General features: G+C 58.8%; 1 protein-coding gene and 1 pseudogene across 1 annotated transcript; both read right to left on the bottom strand.

The window, feature by feature from the left end:
- Positions 1-9315, bottom strand: LOC142435730 (cytosolic phospholipase A2 beta-like). Its single transcript, XM_075539903.1, has 17 exons — positions 9258-9315; positions 9054-9106; positions 8898-8970; positions 8530-8666; positions 8306-8437; positions 6768-6822; positions 6353-6483; positions 6166-6249; positions 5435-5529; positions 5171-5246; positions 4227-4363; positions 3720-3942; positions 3479-3596; positions 3092-3184; positions 2034-2200; positions 317-494; positions 1-122 (listed from the first exon to the last, which is right to left on the bottom strand). The coding sequence occupies exons 1-17, from the start codon at positions 9313-9315 to the stop codon at positions 1-3; spliced, it is 1932 nt and encodes a 643-aa protein (XP_075396018.1).
- A 2029-nt stretch (positions 9316-11344) lies between these two features.
- Positions 11345-15984, bottom strand: LOC142435729 (bifunctional peptidase and (3S)-lysyl hydroxylase JMJD7-like; annotated as a pseudogene).
- Between the last annotated feature and the right edge of the window lie 217 nt (positions 15985-16201).

The raw sequence follows: 16201 nt of genomic DNA, 5'->3' as shown, positions 1-16201 counted from the left end.
TCAGCGCTGCCTCCTCTTCTGCAGGGCCTCGCGCAGGGCAGCCGGCAGCCGCTCCTGGTTGTTGCAGATGTTGTAGTGGGCCAGGCCCAGAAGCTTGTCCAAGTCCTCTTGGCTATAGGTCACTTTGAGTAGTGGTAGGGGGAGTCAGATGGAGACAGGTTCACCCGGCTGGCCTCCTGCTCCTCGGGTGTCCTAGGGACCCCTGTGCAGAGAGCACATCGTGGGCATGGAGGGGCAGGGTGCTGGGGTGGAGGGCGGGTCTGCTGGGTCGGGGAGGCTGGGACACCAGGAAGGGGGTGGTGGCAAGCTGGCTCACCAGGGGCTGAGTGGTCCCGGAAGGAGTCCTTGACCAGGGGGAAGTGCAGAATGACTGGGGCCTCAGGCCGGCCGGGATCAGAGAACTTGTGGCACTCCCGAGGCTGGCGGTCCTCATCAAGGCTGGGAGAGATGGGCAGGAACGGGATGCCCTGCTCTTGGCACATGCGGCCCACCAGCTGCAGCTGCTGCAGGGGCACAGAGGGCAGGAGAGGGCTAGCCTTGGGCTCCCTTTGTCCTGGACACTCACGTCACATAGGACCAAGCATCAGTCGGAGTGGACAGCCGTGCCGCAGCCCCTCAGAGCTCCACCAAACGGACTGTAGCCATCGCTGAGGCCAGCCATGAAGGGCACACACCTCTCACTAAATTAACACAGAAACTAAACGCTGGGGTGTCGACGGCCTGCAACCAGCCGGGGTGCAGGTGCAGCCAACCAGATTCACCATCACATACTCTCCCCATTGCGGAGAAAGCCCCCTGATGGAGCGTGAATGAAACCCCAGTTCTTTTCACAGGGAGCGCTGGTGGTGAAGCAGTTATGTGCTGGGCGAGGTTCTGCAGGGTCAGCACTGGGAAACCACCCGCTGCTCCATGGAGAGAGGGCCGAGCACCACGTTCCTGAACTTGTGCCTCCACGTTGGTAGCCACAGACTCTCCCTTAACAGCCATGCTGCCTTCAAGTGAGCACATGGCTGGTCTGAACTCCCTACAGAGGCAGACATCCTCTGGCTCTCTCTTCCTGCTGTCGCCCAGCCCCCCTCTCAGCTTCCCCCAATGCAGCTGTTAGGCTTCCTCACTTGTGAGCTCAGCGTTACTGTTGATCCCACCCACCTTGTGGCGTATGTAACTACTGAATATGCATGTCTTAAGGCTACCTGTAACTACCCCAAGATAATACAGATTCTCTCTCTTCCCCCAATTCCACGTGGTCCATCAAGAGGAGCTGAGGTGAGCATGCTATCATAAAACATGCCTGACTCCTTTATTGTACTCTCGCTCCCCTATCTCTCCTAGCCTCTATGACTTTACTAGACCTTTACTATTTTATCGCCATACAATTGTGCCTACTGACCCATTGGTTGTTAGAGGCTGATTTCCTGTGACAAACTGCTCCGTGGGCATTTTTACTCCCGTAAGCAGTTCGATCTCGGAAACACACCAAGGGGGACCCGGTGAGTCAGCATGGACTCCATGGTGGGGATCCTGGTTTGGTTGTTTTGACATGGTGTGGTGGTTAGATATTATGTCCACTTGGACCTGCGTGAAAGTGCAGGGGTGGAGTCCCACCTGTCACTCAGGTGGAAGCCTGGTGATCCCTCCTTGGAAGGAAGGGGAGATGCTATGAGCCTCTTCCTCCTCGCTGGGATTCTGTCTCCAGGGACGGCCCCATGGGGCCTCCAGACTGGAGAGCCGCCGACTTGGCCGTGTTCACGCCAGCCTGGGCATTATCTGCCTGCAGCTACACAGAGGCTGAGGAAGGTTCTCACTAGCATGGTCTTGAATCACACTGGGCTGGGATGCCTTGCTGATCTAAAATGACTTCTTGATCTAAAGCTCTTTCTTTCTACACAGAGGAGTGTTGCTGCTTTTGTTTCTCTGGACAGCTCAGCCCATAGCATGTGGGTCCCTGTCTCATAGGGTTGGGAGGAAGCCAGCAAGGGACACACTGTGAAGCCGCCCTAGCATCCTCGGGTGCCATTCATCAGCTCCCCCACCTGAAAGGCGGCATTTAAGTTGTAGTCCAGCGACAGGATGAGGTCCACGTCCCGGGTGGGCTGCAGGAGGGGCGGGCAGCTGGTGTTGACAAAGTAGCCCACGTCCAGCAGGCACAGGCGGGGCTCACCAGGGGTCAGCTGGTTAGGGAGTTCATCCAGTTTGGTGTCTGGAGAGGTGAGCGGGGTGGGAGGGCAGCCTTGAGCACGGGTGCTGAGGACACCACGCTTGCTCCCCTGGTCAGTGGCAGTCACTGGCTGCTCCTGAAAAAAGACTCCGCCCTCAGGCCCCACCCACCTGGCCCCAGCCCTGAAGCAACCTCCAGCCCAAGCTGAAGGAGAAGGCAGGAAACTCTACTCCCCACATCCCGTGGTGCCACACATGGAAGGCCTGGAGCCAAGGGGTGAGGTGAGGGGCCTGGAGCCAAGGCCCACAGCTCTGGGAAGACATCAGGGGGCTGGGCCCCGGTGGGAGAAGCCAGCTTTCCAGGAGGAGAAGTGAGGGTGCTGGAAATAGTCTTTGTGGAACTGGAGACCACGCAGAAAGTTGTGGGTGGCCTGGGCAAGCGGGCGCCACGTCAGGAGGCCAGAGAACAACTCCCCGATCCTCCCAGCCAGGCTGGGTGGCACTTCTATCTTCAGCACTGGGACCTGCTCCTTGTCTGCACAGCCAGGGAGTGGGGCGTGGGTGCTAGCCCAGTCTGAGGGCAGTGACCCCGGAGAGGGAAAGAGCTGAGACCAGTGCCCCCACCACCACACACACACAGAGCTGGGAGTCACATGCCCACCCCCAGCACCAGCCCCGGAGCCTGGGCACCTACCCAAGCTGGTCAGGGTCTGAGCCTAGCGATCCCAGAACGGACTGGGCTCCAAGGACCAGTATAAGCTGTCTTGGAGGCTGGCTGCATATAGGTTGGTCCAGATGCCTGGGAGCGCAGACACAATGGGACGAGAGCCACCATTCCTGTCACAGCCTGGCCCTTCCCTGCTGCCCGCCTCAGTGATGGGGCTCCCCCAGAAACATCCTCCCCTACCCCATTCTCTCTCCAAGACCCCCTCACCTTCCAGGAAGCAGATGCGGGACTCAGGCATCCTCTTCATCAGCCGCCCCATGAAGAACTCGGAGCCGAAGAGCTCGGAGGGGATGAAGGCACCTTACTTGGAGAAACCGAGCTCGTAGGGGGAGAAATCACACCACTCTGCGGTGGGAAGGGACCGCTGTTGGCCACCACCCTCATGCCCACCCGAACCCACGCAGGGCAGCCACAAAGGACGGGGCGACTCCCCTCCAGTCCAAGTGACTCTGGGGTCATGGGTGTCTGGATTCACTCGGGTCCCGGGCCAGAGTGTAAGGAGAAGGGCATGAAAAACTGCCTCCCCACACCATCCCAACCACCCCTTCCCCGACCCCTGGCCGCCCGGGGCCTCAACCAGCTGCCTCGACTTGCCTCCAAATTCAAAGGTGGACAGGCCGTGCCCCTTAGTGTTGAGGGCATAGTACATGGGGAGAGGTTTCTGGCCGTGCCTCAGAGCCTGTCGCTGCTCCGAGAGCTTGTGGACATCAGGCTGTAGGGAGATACCTCCGTGTAAACCCATTGCTGCCTGGTCTCTGGAGATCTCCCCTCGCCCTGCTACCCAGCAGGGCTGCCTCCAGGTCCAGGCCCGTCCCCGTGGGCCGCCCTTCTGTACCCCATCATGTCGCATGGCCTCATTGATGAGGGCCCAGAGGTTGGTGAAGCAGGCCGGGTGTCCCAGGCGAGCGCGCTCCTCCAGCTCCTGGTAGTACCATTGCAGCTGGCTGGGAGCCAACAAGCCCAGCTTGTTATTGGTTACCTGCATCTTCAGCAGTACGGTGGCGCCCCCCAGGTCCTTCTGCGACCACTCTGGATCCTTGTAGAGCTTTTCTAAGGTCCTAGGCAAAGCCAGAGGTCGGGGCAGACAGGTTCCTCTAAGAGTCCCCCTAGACCTCACACCCCTTCGGACCTTCTCTCCCAGGGCAGCAGCCCGCAGGTGCCTTCCAGCTCCATGGAGACAGCCGAAGCCCATGGGGCACCTTGGGCATATCGCACCTGCCACCTGCCTCCTCGCAGACCTTCCAATCTAGTCAGGGAGGCCAAGGGGGCACTGGAGAAGCCTTACCACAGGCACCCCTGCCTCTGCCCACTCACCGCCAGATCCCACACTCAGCCTGCTCACCAAGTGGAGCCCGAGGCCCCTGTGATGTAGAAGACGCAGTCCAAGAGGCCCAGCTCCCTGAGGCCGGTCAGCTGCCCATACAGGGAAGTCATTGCCCGGACCCCTCCACCAGTAGCCATGATTGCCACCACTGGGACCTGGAAGGGCAGAGTACAGCTGGGCTCAAGGGAGGCCCTGCGGGGACTTCCAGTTGGTGGAGGGGAGGTCAGGGTGCGCTGGGCAGTAAAAACCACAGGAGGAGAACACAGCAAGTCAAGTGGCCACTCAGTCCCCTGCCCCTGGCCCCACCACCAAGTTAGCGTAGGTCAGAGTCTGGTGGGGACCCATGGAGCGGGTCTGAGTCAGAGCAGCTGAGGAGAGTCATGTCAGAATAACCTCCTTCAGCAGGGTGGGTCCTTTCGGGTTTTGAAAACTCCAGGGAGCGTACAGGCCACAGGCCTTATCTCCCCATCCCCAGCCTGGGGAGTACGGCGGTCACTTCTTAAAAGACGCAGGCTCACCTCAAAACCCCCAAATCAGCGTCCCTCTCCCCTTGCAAGGAGCTCATTTCCTTAGGAGCCAGTCCAACCAGCAGAGAGGCCTGGCCAGATGTCCACCGAGTTGTCTGAGAGGCCCAGTCTTAAAATCAGCTCCAGGCCAAGGGCCAATGCCCAGAGAAGGGTAGCTACTCCTGGTGGGGCCCGTGGTTCTGACACTGCTCAGCCGCATTGGGCCCATGATAACATCAAGAAAGCTCCGGGAAGTACAAGGGGGGTAGGTGGGCAGACGAGAGGCAAACACAAATCCGCCTTACAACCAACCCTGGTCGGGCAATGGAAGTGTGGAAGCCCACTCAGCTCAACACTCGGCCTGAGACCCCCACACTCCTGCGAAGCCTGACAGACCTCGTCCTCCTGCAGGTCTCCCTCCAGCTGCAGGGCCTGCTGCAGGGCCTTGGCCACCACCTGCTTCCTCCTGCTCAGGAAGGCCTGCTCCTCAGCATACAGCTCGAAGCCCAGGCGCACGGCCAGCTCCCCTGGTCTGGGGGTGGGGTGGGGGGATGGACGGACAGTGAGGCAGTGCTCATCCTCGTCAGAAAAGAGGACACTGGGCCCATCTCCCTGCAAGGTCCACGTCCATCTCTTCTCTCCCTTCAGCCTGCGTGCTGAACCTTGGAGAGTGAGGTGGGGATGGTGGGCCCAGAGCCACACCAACACGCCCGGCATGACAGCAAGGCCAGCTGGCAGATGAGGGCGTCCCTGTGGCCAAAGGTGGCCCTGAGTCTCAGCTTCTCCCTCCCCTGCAACGCTGGACCAGGGCTATACTGGGAAGGGGGCACAGGGGCTGAGAAGGAACAAAGGTCTTTAAGTTGGGGCTGCTTATGCTCCTAGACACTGAGGGCCAGCAAAAGTTCTTGAAGGCCCAGCCATTTTGCTTCTACCCAAAAGGTTGCTTCCTTCTGGTCTTTGTGCTCCTCAAACCAGGCGTGTTACTCTCCTCAGCCCCCACCTCTCTCCCACCCAGTGAGGCCACACGCAGACTACAAGGCTGAGGAAGGACCCTTTCTGCTCTGAGCACCTTCCCAAGACTGGGAGCTCCCTGCTGCAGCCACCCGCTTGCTTCCGGTCCTCCAGGCCACCCAGCTGCACGTAGCGCCCTCCCTCCCCCGGCTGCTCTCCCCCAGCCCAGCCTCTCACCTGTCTTCTTTTCTCAGCTCCACCGTCATCAGAGGCTCCTGCAAACCAGCAAAACACCACTCAGAAAGGCTGGCACCTCCACCCCAACTTCGGCCCTGGGATGCCCCAGTCATCTCCACAGGGATGCACCCCCACAGCCCAGCCCAGGGCCTTGGCCCAAAAGAAAAGGGAGAGAAGGAGTCACCCCCTGCCCCCACCCCCGCACTGGCCTGAGGCCCTGTCCCACCCCCACATCAAGGTCTCTTCCTCTGAGTGAAGAGTACCTGGGACGTAGGGAAGACCAGCCTCACGAGCTGGTCTGATGGCAGGGCCCTGAGTGGCACCTTCAGTTGCTCCTGGGGGGCATTCTGCAAGGGGACAAAAACTGTACACTTACCCGAGTCTCAGAGCAGGGGTACCACCCGGCCCTGTGGGCCTGAATTCCAGGGGGTCAGTGGGGGAGCACCCTACCTGCAGGTGGATACTCAGCTCCTGCTCCCAGCAGGTGGGGAAGTGGAAACGGAAGGAGTCGCTGCCTACGGTGGCCTCCTGAGATCCCTCGTAGGACCCGGCGACCACAAGCTGGACTTTTCCCTTTGACTCTGGAGAAAGGAACCGAGGTAGGGGTGGGAGGGGGTTCCCTGCCCGTGAGGTGTCTCCCGCCCCTGTGGCTGGCAGAGGCTGGGAGGAGTTACCCCCAGCCCAACCCCCTCGGAGCAGGGTCATGGGAAAAGACCAGGTCTTGGTAAGCCCGGGCAGTTTCACCCCCAGCCCCTAGCCTTCAGAGGCTAAAGGTGGCTGTCAGCTTCTTCCAGGATGGGTAGCTGAGGAAGGGGGAAGACATAGGCTGAGGGCCAGGGCTGTCCTGGTGACCTGGGAGACTCACCCTTCTGGTCCCCGGCCTCCTCCAGCCGCACATGCAAGCGGGAAAGCTCACGGGCCTGTGTTGGGAAGAGAAGATTCATATGCCGCCCCTCCCACGCAAGGATACCTCACCATTACCCATTCCCCTGCAGCCCGCGGTTCCTGCTCCTCAGTCCCATGTCCTCTGGAAATCATAGCCCCTCCCACTTTGCTCTTTCCTGGTCCAGACAGACTTGCAGCCAGGAGGGCAGGTGAGCAGATGGCCTGAGGGAGGGTGTGTCACTCACCACTACAATCCCAAAGCACTACTATGATCCCAAATCACTACTGTGATCCCAAATCACTACTATGATCCCAAATCACTACTTTGATCATAAAGCACTACAATGATCCCAAAGCACTAATATGATTACAAAGCACTACTATGATCACAAAGCACTACTATGATCACAAAGCACTACTATGATCACAAAGCACTACTATGATCACAAAGCACTACTATGATCCCAAATCACTACTATGATCACAAAGCACTACTATGATCACAAAGCACTACTATGATCACAAATCACTACTATGATCACAAAGCACTACTATGATCACAAAGCACTACTATGACCCCAAAGCACTACTATGATCCCAAATCACTACTATGATCCCAAATCACTACTATGATCACACAGCACTACTATGATCCCGAATCACTACTATGATCCCGAATTAGTACCATGATCCTAAGTCACCATTACCATCCCAAGTCACCACTATGATCCCGAATCACTACTATGATCCTGAATCAATCACTACAATGATCTGACTCACCACTAGGACACCGTTGCTGGTGAGCTGCTCCGCACAGTCTGTCCTGGGAAAAGCCATGAGCGGGGGTCAGGTTCTTGCCCCCAAGGAAGCCTAGGCAGTCCTTCCAACCACAGAGGGTCCCCGGGGAAGGACACCAGCCCTGAGCGCACGAGGCTGTCTCCTTCCAGAAGGGACAGATTTGACCCAGAGTCCCTCTCCCTACCTTGCAACCCCCAACTCCCCTGACCCCCGCAACCCCCAACTCACACACTCCGCAGGCGGAATTCAACTTCAAACCGCTCCCCACCCTGAAAAAGCAAGTTATAAAGGTAAGACGTGTGCATGTATGTGGGCATGCATGTGAGTGGTTGTGTGCACATGTGAGTGTGTGTGCATGTGTATCCACATGGCTGTGCATGTGTGAGTGTGGCAGTGGTTGAGTGCGTGTGCTTGCGTGTGAGTGTACCTGTGTATGTGTGTGAGGCTGCGTGTGGGTATGAATGTGAGTGTGTGTGTCAGTGTGGGTATGTGCAGATTCCAACCCAGATGCCAGCCAGGGGTGCCAATGCGGGGAGGGCTGCTGTCCATAATGTAGCACCGAGGAGGGGGCCGCTCCTCGGGAAGCAGGTCCTGGTTGACAAGGGCCTCGGGCACCAGGGAAACCTGACCTCATTGTCTGTAAACAAGTTCTTTGAAGAGGGGCATTTAAGCAGCATCCCGTTGGTGGTACTGAGGGTGGCCCCCCATGTGGAGTCTTGCCTGCAGGCTCAGCAAGAAGCTCTGGCGCCGGAACTCCCCAGGCAGCAGAGTGCCCACGTCAAACAGCACTGACAGCACGGGGTCGTCGCTGGTCAGCAGGTCCTGGTCAAAGACTTTCAGCTCAACCATGTTCTGGAAGGGGAGCAGCGGGACAGGGCCATGGGGTGGGGGGTGGGGTGGGGGTGACACTGGGGGTACGCAGGACCGGGCTGAGGCAGGCCCACCTTGATCTGGCTGTGCACCCGGAAGTGGAAGCTCTGGTTCCAGACAGGGTTTCTGTAGTTGTTGACAGTGCGCGTCTGGAGCCGGTGGTTGCAGGCCGTGAGCAGCCACAGGGTCACACAGAAGTCAGGGTGGGTCCCTTGGAGGAGAAAAATGAGGGCCAATTCTCCCCCAAGCCACTCAGAGTTCACCACCAGAGGGATCCCTGGGGACGCACCAAGCCCCACCCTCCATCACCAGCCCTTGCCCGTCACTCTTTGCAGGCCCTCCTCCCAGGACCTCGCAGGCCCAGCCCTCCTGCCACCTCCCACCATCCCTGCCCCGCTCCAATTGCAACCTCAGTTCCCTTCTCCTCTCTCGGTCAACCCACCCACATCCCTGGCAGGCAGGCTGTGGGCCAGCAGCACATGAATGGTGTGCAGGCAGGTCCCGGGCAACTTGGCCTGCAGAGCAGAGGGGAGGGGACAAGCTTGCTGTGGGATGACATGACCAAAGGCCGCAGGCGATGGAAGGGAGGTTGGGGCACCTGTGAGGGCTCACCCTGCACCAACAGGGCCAAGGCCACCCAGAACCCCGAGTCTAGAAGAGACAGGGCACGTCCATAGGAACTTAGACAATGCCCATGACAGGTCTGTCCCAAGGGCTATCCATACATTAACTCAGCCGACTACTACGCTGCCTCACGAGGAGGCGGAGGCATGGAGAGGTGACCCAGCAACTGGCCGGAGACCCAGAGGCAGGATCGCTGTGCTCTCCGCTTCCCTCTCCTGGAACCAGCAGGCTCCCATCTTGCCACCTGTCTGCCCCAGCCCATGCCCTCGCTTACAAAGCTCTGGGTGGGCATACAGAAGGGCATGGAGGGAGCGGCCTGCTAGGACTAAGCTCCTGCTTGCTCACTCGCTCCTCCCTGTGCATCCCACCCCTGGTCAGGGGGCAGTTCTGGAAGCCACCTCTGTGCTGGGGCAGGTGGGAGGTTACCAGGCCAGGCAGCCCATGGGCGCCAAGCCCTGCGCCCTCCAGGTTCTCCGAGGGCAGAGAAACAAAGGACCCCTGGACTCCGTCCCAAACCACCCCGGGCTCTGGGCTGAAGCCCTGCCAGGTGCGCTGGGGCCAGGGAGCGTGTGTCAGCACACCCTTTCACTGGCCTCCCAGCTGCCATTGGAAGTCCCAGCTGCATGCGCCCAGGGGTTCCTGGCAGAGGAAGAACCCGGAAAAGTCACCCATCTCATCAGTCTCAGGACCCGACAGCCCAGGCAACTGACTCAGAGGGAGCAGGGGAGCAGCCAGGAGCCTCTCCCTGCCTAGAAGCTCTGTGGATCCCCAGCCCTGCCATGCCCCTACCCAAAGCTGGCAAACACGCCCCCTACAACTGAAGACCACCGGGGCCACAGCCCTCCAGAGAAAGCATTAGCCAGGACTCAGGTGGGGAGCAAGGGTCAGAGTGGGCTCCAGTGCCATGCCAGTCTTACCAGAGCCATGAGGCTGGGGGTCCCAGGCGGGGCGAGCAGAGGCAGCAGTAACCACTGGGCCGAGGACTGTGGGGTTTTAAGCCAAAATCCAAGTATGTCCCAACTGGCCTCCCTAGCCCCTCCCACCTGCATCTTCCGCTCCGCCCAAGCCCCACACCCTGCCCAAGAAATGAGGCACCTCATCCTATACTGGGGCTTCTGACACCCTCCCATGGGCTCAAGGTCCCCCACCACTGCTGGGTTCCTGGAAAACCCATTGCCCCCAGCAGACACCACCTGGGCCTGCCCAGCCGGGTCCTGCTTCCAGGACAGCTCACCAACCACCCGTGTGAGCAGGACAGGAAGGCATGGCTTGGAGGGGCCACAGGTCTGGGCAGCAGCCAGAGGTAGGGCAAGGGCAGAGTCCCCACCAACAAGGCTTGTAGAAACATCCAGGTACCAGTAGGACAGGAATGCCCAGTCTCCACTGAAGTAGACCCGGAGGATGGGTGTATCCGGAGCCTATCATCACAGCAGGGGAGTGGCTGTTACTAAAAACAGCTCTTCAAAGCCAGGGCCTGGGCCACCTGGGTCCCCAGAGATGGCCAGGACTGGAGCTCCAGGTGGGCACCCAGGGGAAGGGGGCTCATCTCCCCTTTTGTGGGGGCAGCATGAGAAAGCCAGTTCCTTCTGCAGAGGAGCAGCCCAGGGGTGGGGGTGGGGCAGTTTCTGTCCCCTGGTCCCTGTGCTGGTTAGGAGACACAGGCTCGTCCCCAGGCAACCAACCCCATCGCAAAGTAAACCAGAGTCCCAGTCAATGAGCCCTGGCAGAGAGTTAAAACAGGGTTGGCCTGCCGGCCAGACCGGAGTACAAGCTGTGGTCCCTGGACAGACAGGGAGCTAGCTCCTCTCTCTGACGTTTCCATCTGAACCCTCCCCGCCCTCCTGGAGACACAGAAAGTCACAAGGAGCAGGTACCACATGGAGCCTCCCCGGCTTTATTGAGCATGTCCTTCGAGCGAGCGAGCGGGCCCTTACATAAACCCTCTCCACTCCCCAGGGCAGCCAGAAAGGTAGGAACCATCATTATATTCACTTCACAGCTTTACAGAGGAGGGAGGACGCCGCAGCTGGCCTCCACCCACGGGGCTGCTTCACCTGCGTGGCAGCTTTCTGGGAACCCTGACCTAGACACCTGCCTGGCACTTCCTGGTCCTCCTCCTATCACCCACGATAGTCTCCAGGGTCGGTCCCAACCCAAACGGGGTTCTGGGTCAGACAGATTGCAGGGTGTCTCTGTGGGGGCCCATCTGGGGAGGAGCCAGAGTGCCCCCTGAGCTGTGGGGGGGCACGTTCCCTGGGGGCTCCACTAGTCCAGGCCTGAGGCCTTGGTGAGGGTGTCGAGCAGTTGGAAGTAACTGTACTTGAGGTCATACTCCATGTCGTACCAGAAGTTCACTGTGGGGAGATCAAGCACAGGAGTGGGTGGCCCAGCTCTGACCCAGAGCCTCCCCAGCCCACCCGCTGGCCGAGGCCAGCAGCTCCTCACCAGCAATGCAGCCCTGGGACTACTGCATATGGTGGAACCACAAGGCCGGCAGGTAGAGCATCTCGCCGGCCTGCATGGTGCAGCAGAGGGCCTGGGCCCCACGGTACTGTGGGTACCGGGACAGATCTGGTGTCAGGGGATCCAGTGGAAGCCAGGGCACCTGGGGACGGAGCAGGACCGGGGAACTCGGCCTTTGGCCTTGCCAACGGTAAGGGCCAAAGGTCCCCCTCCATCCGCCCTGGGAAGCCAGCCCCAGAAGGCGGGACCTTACGGAGGAAGGGGCCACCTTCCCAAGACCTTTGGGGCCCGCTTGCTCCTCGGAGATGGATGAGCTCGCCCCTCCCTGAGGCCCAGGGCCAAGATGGACACTTTCTCCATGGCCTCTTCATCCACCACCTCAAAGGTGCCCGCCTCAGTGAGTCGGTAGGTTGATGGGGTGTACAGCTCTGATGCCAGAGAAAAAGGGGGAGCTCAGCAAAGAGTGCTCCCAGCCCCTCACACCTCCTCCCAGCCTCTCCTGTTGGCTGCCTGGCCCCAGGGACACAGGCAGGGAATCCTCGCTACCCTTCCTCTGGTTTGGGGCCCATGCGTAAGGCAGGCCCCAGCCCTACCATAGGGGATGAAGGGTCGGTCGCTGGGCGGGTGTAACAGGAAATGTTTCTCTCCAGAGAGGACACAGTAGAGGTTTTCGTAGTGGTCCTTGTGCACTGCCAACACAAAGAAGGTCCTGGGCAGATTTGGTGGAGCAGGGCACATGAGAGGCAGAACCTGCCCACCCAGAGCCTTGCGCCTCAAGACAGCCAGGGGTGTAAAAACGAGAAAGTCCTGCGAATAAAGATTTCAACCTTCCATCCAAAGTGTCCCCTGATGTCTCCTTTACGCCCAGTACTAGTTCAACTTAGCCAGTAAAGGATCTCCATCCCTCTGCCATGAGCATGGTGTTCTTTTAAACTCCATCCGGGCTCAGACTGAAAACAGCCTCTTCAAAGAACAGCCAGGATCCTGGAGGACAATGAATTTATAAGGGGGGAGGGTGAATCCCATTATTTTCTACACAGTTTCTGAAGCCCCCTCATTTCCCTCAGGGAGAAGAACTCGGGAAGGGAGGGTGAGAACGTTTGAACCAACTAGAGGGACTGAATCAATGTCACTGAGCTGTCAGCGTAGAAGCTTGGTGTGTGCTTTTGCTCTGTGTATTCTCAACGACATAGTCAAACCAGACTCCAGGAGATGCCCAGGGGGGGCTGGGGTGGAGGGCATTGCAGATCCCAGCCACCAGGGACTTGGCACACACCACACGCCCCATGCGGGTCATCTCTCCAAAGAGGTAAATATTCACGCATAGGGTTCTCCCAAGTTCACCTCCGGGGCCAACGTGCCCTCTGAGAGATGTCTAGTGCGCCCCCACACCAAAGTCATCCCACCCACCACGCTGCAACGCCGCTCCTCCTCTGTTCGCAGAATTGTAGACCGACCCTCCAGGCCAGCCTCCCACCCTTGCCCCATCCTGGCTCCTCCCTGTCCCTGCATCCCAGAGACACCTACAGGACGTCACTGTGGCCGCCTCCCCCAGCCAGAAGTTCACCGCCTCTGGCATCTTCCCTGCAGGACAGAGGAGGAGAGTTAGGAGCGGTTGTCCCCGGCAGGTTGTGTCTGGGATAACACCCAACAGGATGTGGGCAGGGGTGCTGCGTGCGAGCAAGGGGCATCCCAGGGAAAAGTGGCGAAGAGGCCATGGTTTGGAGGGCTTGGGGAGTGGGCCCAGCCCCCCACAGGCAAAAGTTAGAGCACTAATCCTTTGCAGTCGGTCAACAGTCAAGGCTTCCAGGGCGGCAGGGCCTGACCCTGGCCATGGAGTGGTGGGTGTGGGCCAAGACAATCAATGTCACCGAGCTGTCAGTGTAGAAGCTTGGTGTGTGCTTCTGCTGTGTATTCTCAATGACTGCCCTCTGCCCCAGTCTCCCCCTCTCACCCAGAGCCTCAGAGGCCCAGGGCATGTGGGGCTCCAAGTCGGGCAGCAGCTGGGGCAACTCAGTAAGCAGGTTAGAGCACTGCTTCTGCACGTAGAGCACACCAGGGTGCCGGGCCCTGCCCTCCAGGACATCCAACACACCTCACAGGGGCAGCAGGCGCTCGGCTGGCATCACGAAGTCGTCTCCGCGCACGGAATCAGCATAGCGATCTGGGGTCACCGCTACGCTCACCTCCGTGGCGCCCACCATGGCCCTAGGGGAAGAGACTCTAAGAGCATGCCCACATGCCACAAGACAGCTCGCCCATCACCCTAGCCCAGCCCAGGGCTGCACCCACCTCAGATAGGGGAGCGACCACTTCTGCAGGGCATTGCGCACGATGCAGGGCCTGCTGGGGCAGACCCAGTCCCGGTAGAAGTGCAGTGGCATCGGGGCCTCCTCCAGGTAGGGCACGGTTGGAGGCACGCCAAGCTCTTAAGTGGGGTGGGAGGTAGATGTTGACATAAACAGCACCCAGCCACTTACGGATGAGATGCCCTCTCTGGGCAGGCCACAGTGTATCACTGGGCAGTGCTCACTGGGGAGGGACCAAGAGACTCTGGACCACCAGAAATAGAAGGGGATTTTCAAGGAGGAGGCTGCCGCACGCCTACTCCAGGAGGGGCCACACAGCCCAAGAGCACGTGAGCAACATACTCTGGTGTCAACTTGTGGAGGGGTGGAGTCTAAGCTGTCATTCAGGTTGCAGCTTGATGACCTCATTTGTAGGTGCCCTCGGTAATCAATAGCTCCCTTCCTGTGAGACATTCCTGCTGACAAGACACACAGAGCTACACTAGAGCCCTGGAGCCGCAGGGCTCACTTGGAGACCCCTGCTAGCGCTGGGATGCCTCCACCACCACTGGGTCCACAAGGCTTTCCACCCACTGGCCTGTGATCTTCCTGCATCAGCATCATTGCTTGTGTTTCGTGAGTAGGAAGAGGGATTTATAGACTGGTATCGGACATATGGGCTAATATCAGACTTAAGGACTTGATCTGGACTGGGCTGGGATGTTTTCTTAATGTACAATTTTTCTTTGATATAAAGTTCCCTTTTAAAACACATATAAGTGGCTATGAATTTGTTTTTCTGGTCAACTGGGGCTAACACAGCGGGACTCCTGCTTGGCCCAAACCCCAGTCCTCCCTGGGGCCAGACCCTTGGTTAGCTTCCCTAGCTGCGGTGGCAGACCTCTAGCGAAGTATAGAAAAGCAGCCTCAGGCACCACGCAGGGAGCTCTCCGTGGCTGGGGGCAGCAAGATGAAGGAAGAATGCCTTCCAACTGCGAATATTCACTGAATATTTTGGAATGTGCTCAGCACTTGGCTTGGCCAGTGTGAATGGGTCCTTTCAAGATGCTGACAGCCTCATCGGGGAGACATGCCTATAACCTGAACGCCCTGGGTCTTCCATGATGGTACCGTGCTGTGTGCTGCCTGGGTGGCTTTCTCTTGCTGCCCTTCATCGCACCCTTCATAAACATCACTGACTCCCTGTTGTGCTCCTGGCTGGCTCCTCGTCTCACCGAGTCTACCTACAAACACTCCCAACCTCCCTCGCCCTCACCTTCTCCCTCTCCCATGCCACCTCCTTTGGGGCCCCTCCACTCACAAGTCAACCCAAGAGCCTTCCTTCCCCCAGCTGGCTATCCTTCTTCTTTAGGAACTTGTGAACCACACCACCCACCGCCCACCCCCTCCCGGCCCCAGCCCACAACCATTTCTAGTAAACAAACAACAGTTGCCCTCGAGTCGATTCTGGTTCCTGGTGACCCGGGATGTCAGAGTGGACCTTTGCTCCACAGTTTGTGGCCCTGACTTTTCTGAAAAGGATTGCATTTCACTGGGGGTCCTTTAGGAGTAGGCAAAGTGCACCAACCTTCCCATTAGTAAGACAAATGCTTAACCATGGACACCACCCCGGGGCTCTGAAAAACTCCTCGTTCCCTTCCTGCATGCATGTCCACTTGACCACCTGCACCGTCAAGCACACTATCTACGGGCCCTGGTGGTGGCACGGTGCTTAAGCACGTGGCTGCTAACCAGGAGGGTATGATCTCAGTCCACCAGGTGCCCCTCGGGAGAGAGACGTGGTGGCCAATCTGTTTCCTCAGACACAATACGGGGCAGTTCTACGACTCCAGTGACAGGTTTGCAAACAGGTTAATATACTATCTACTCAATTGATTTCCACTGGATAGCTGTCTCTGTCCCCGGCTAGAATGTGATCTCCATGAGGGTGGGGGTGTGGGTTATGCCTTCCCAGGATGGAGCACAGTGCCCAGCACGCCCAGGATCCCCAGTACACACTGGCTTAATGACTGGATGAAAGGCTTACAATATCTCCTGCCACAGTGAACTAACTGGTTCCCCTGGCTTAACTCCCCTCCTTCCAAAAGCATTTATCACCCCAGCTCCAGACATCTTCTTGAAAGGCAGCCTCATGTTGTCACTCTGAGCAAACCTCCTTTGATGACTTACCACTTGGAGAATAAAGTCTGCCTGGCCTTGGTAACGGGGCCGAACCCATTCTTCTCCTCTGATTAGCCTCTGCCTGGAGCTGGCCCCTTACCACACACCCTCCCTGCTCCCTGGCCCTGCAACTCCCTCCATTCTTTCCCTTGGGTAGAGAGGAAGGTCCCCCCTGTGCTTCAAGACCACT

The sequence above is a fragment of the Tenrec ecaudatus genome (genome assembly GCF_050624435.1).
Source record: "Tenrec ecaudatus isolate mTenEca1 chromosome 1 unlocalized genomic scaffold, mTenEca1.hap1 SUPER_1_unloc_13, whole genome shotgun sequence".
NCBI lineage: Eukaryota > Metazoa > Chordata > Mammalia > Afrosoricida > Tenrecidae > Tenrec > Tenrec ecaudatus.
Note: the sequence above shows the minus strand (reverse complement) of the source record. Positions and strands in the feature narration are given on the sequence as shown.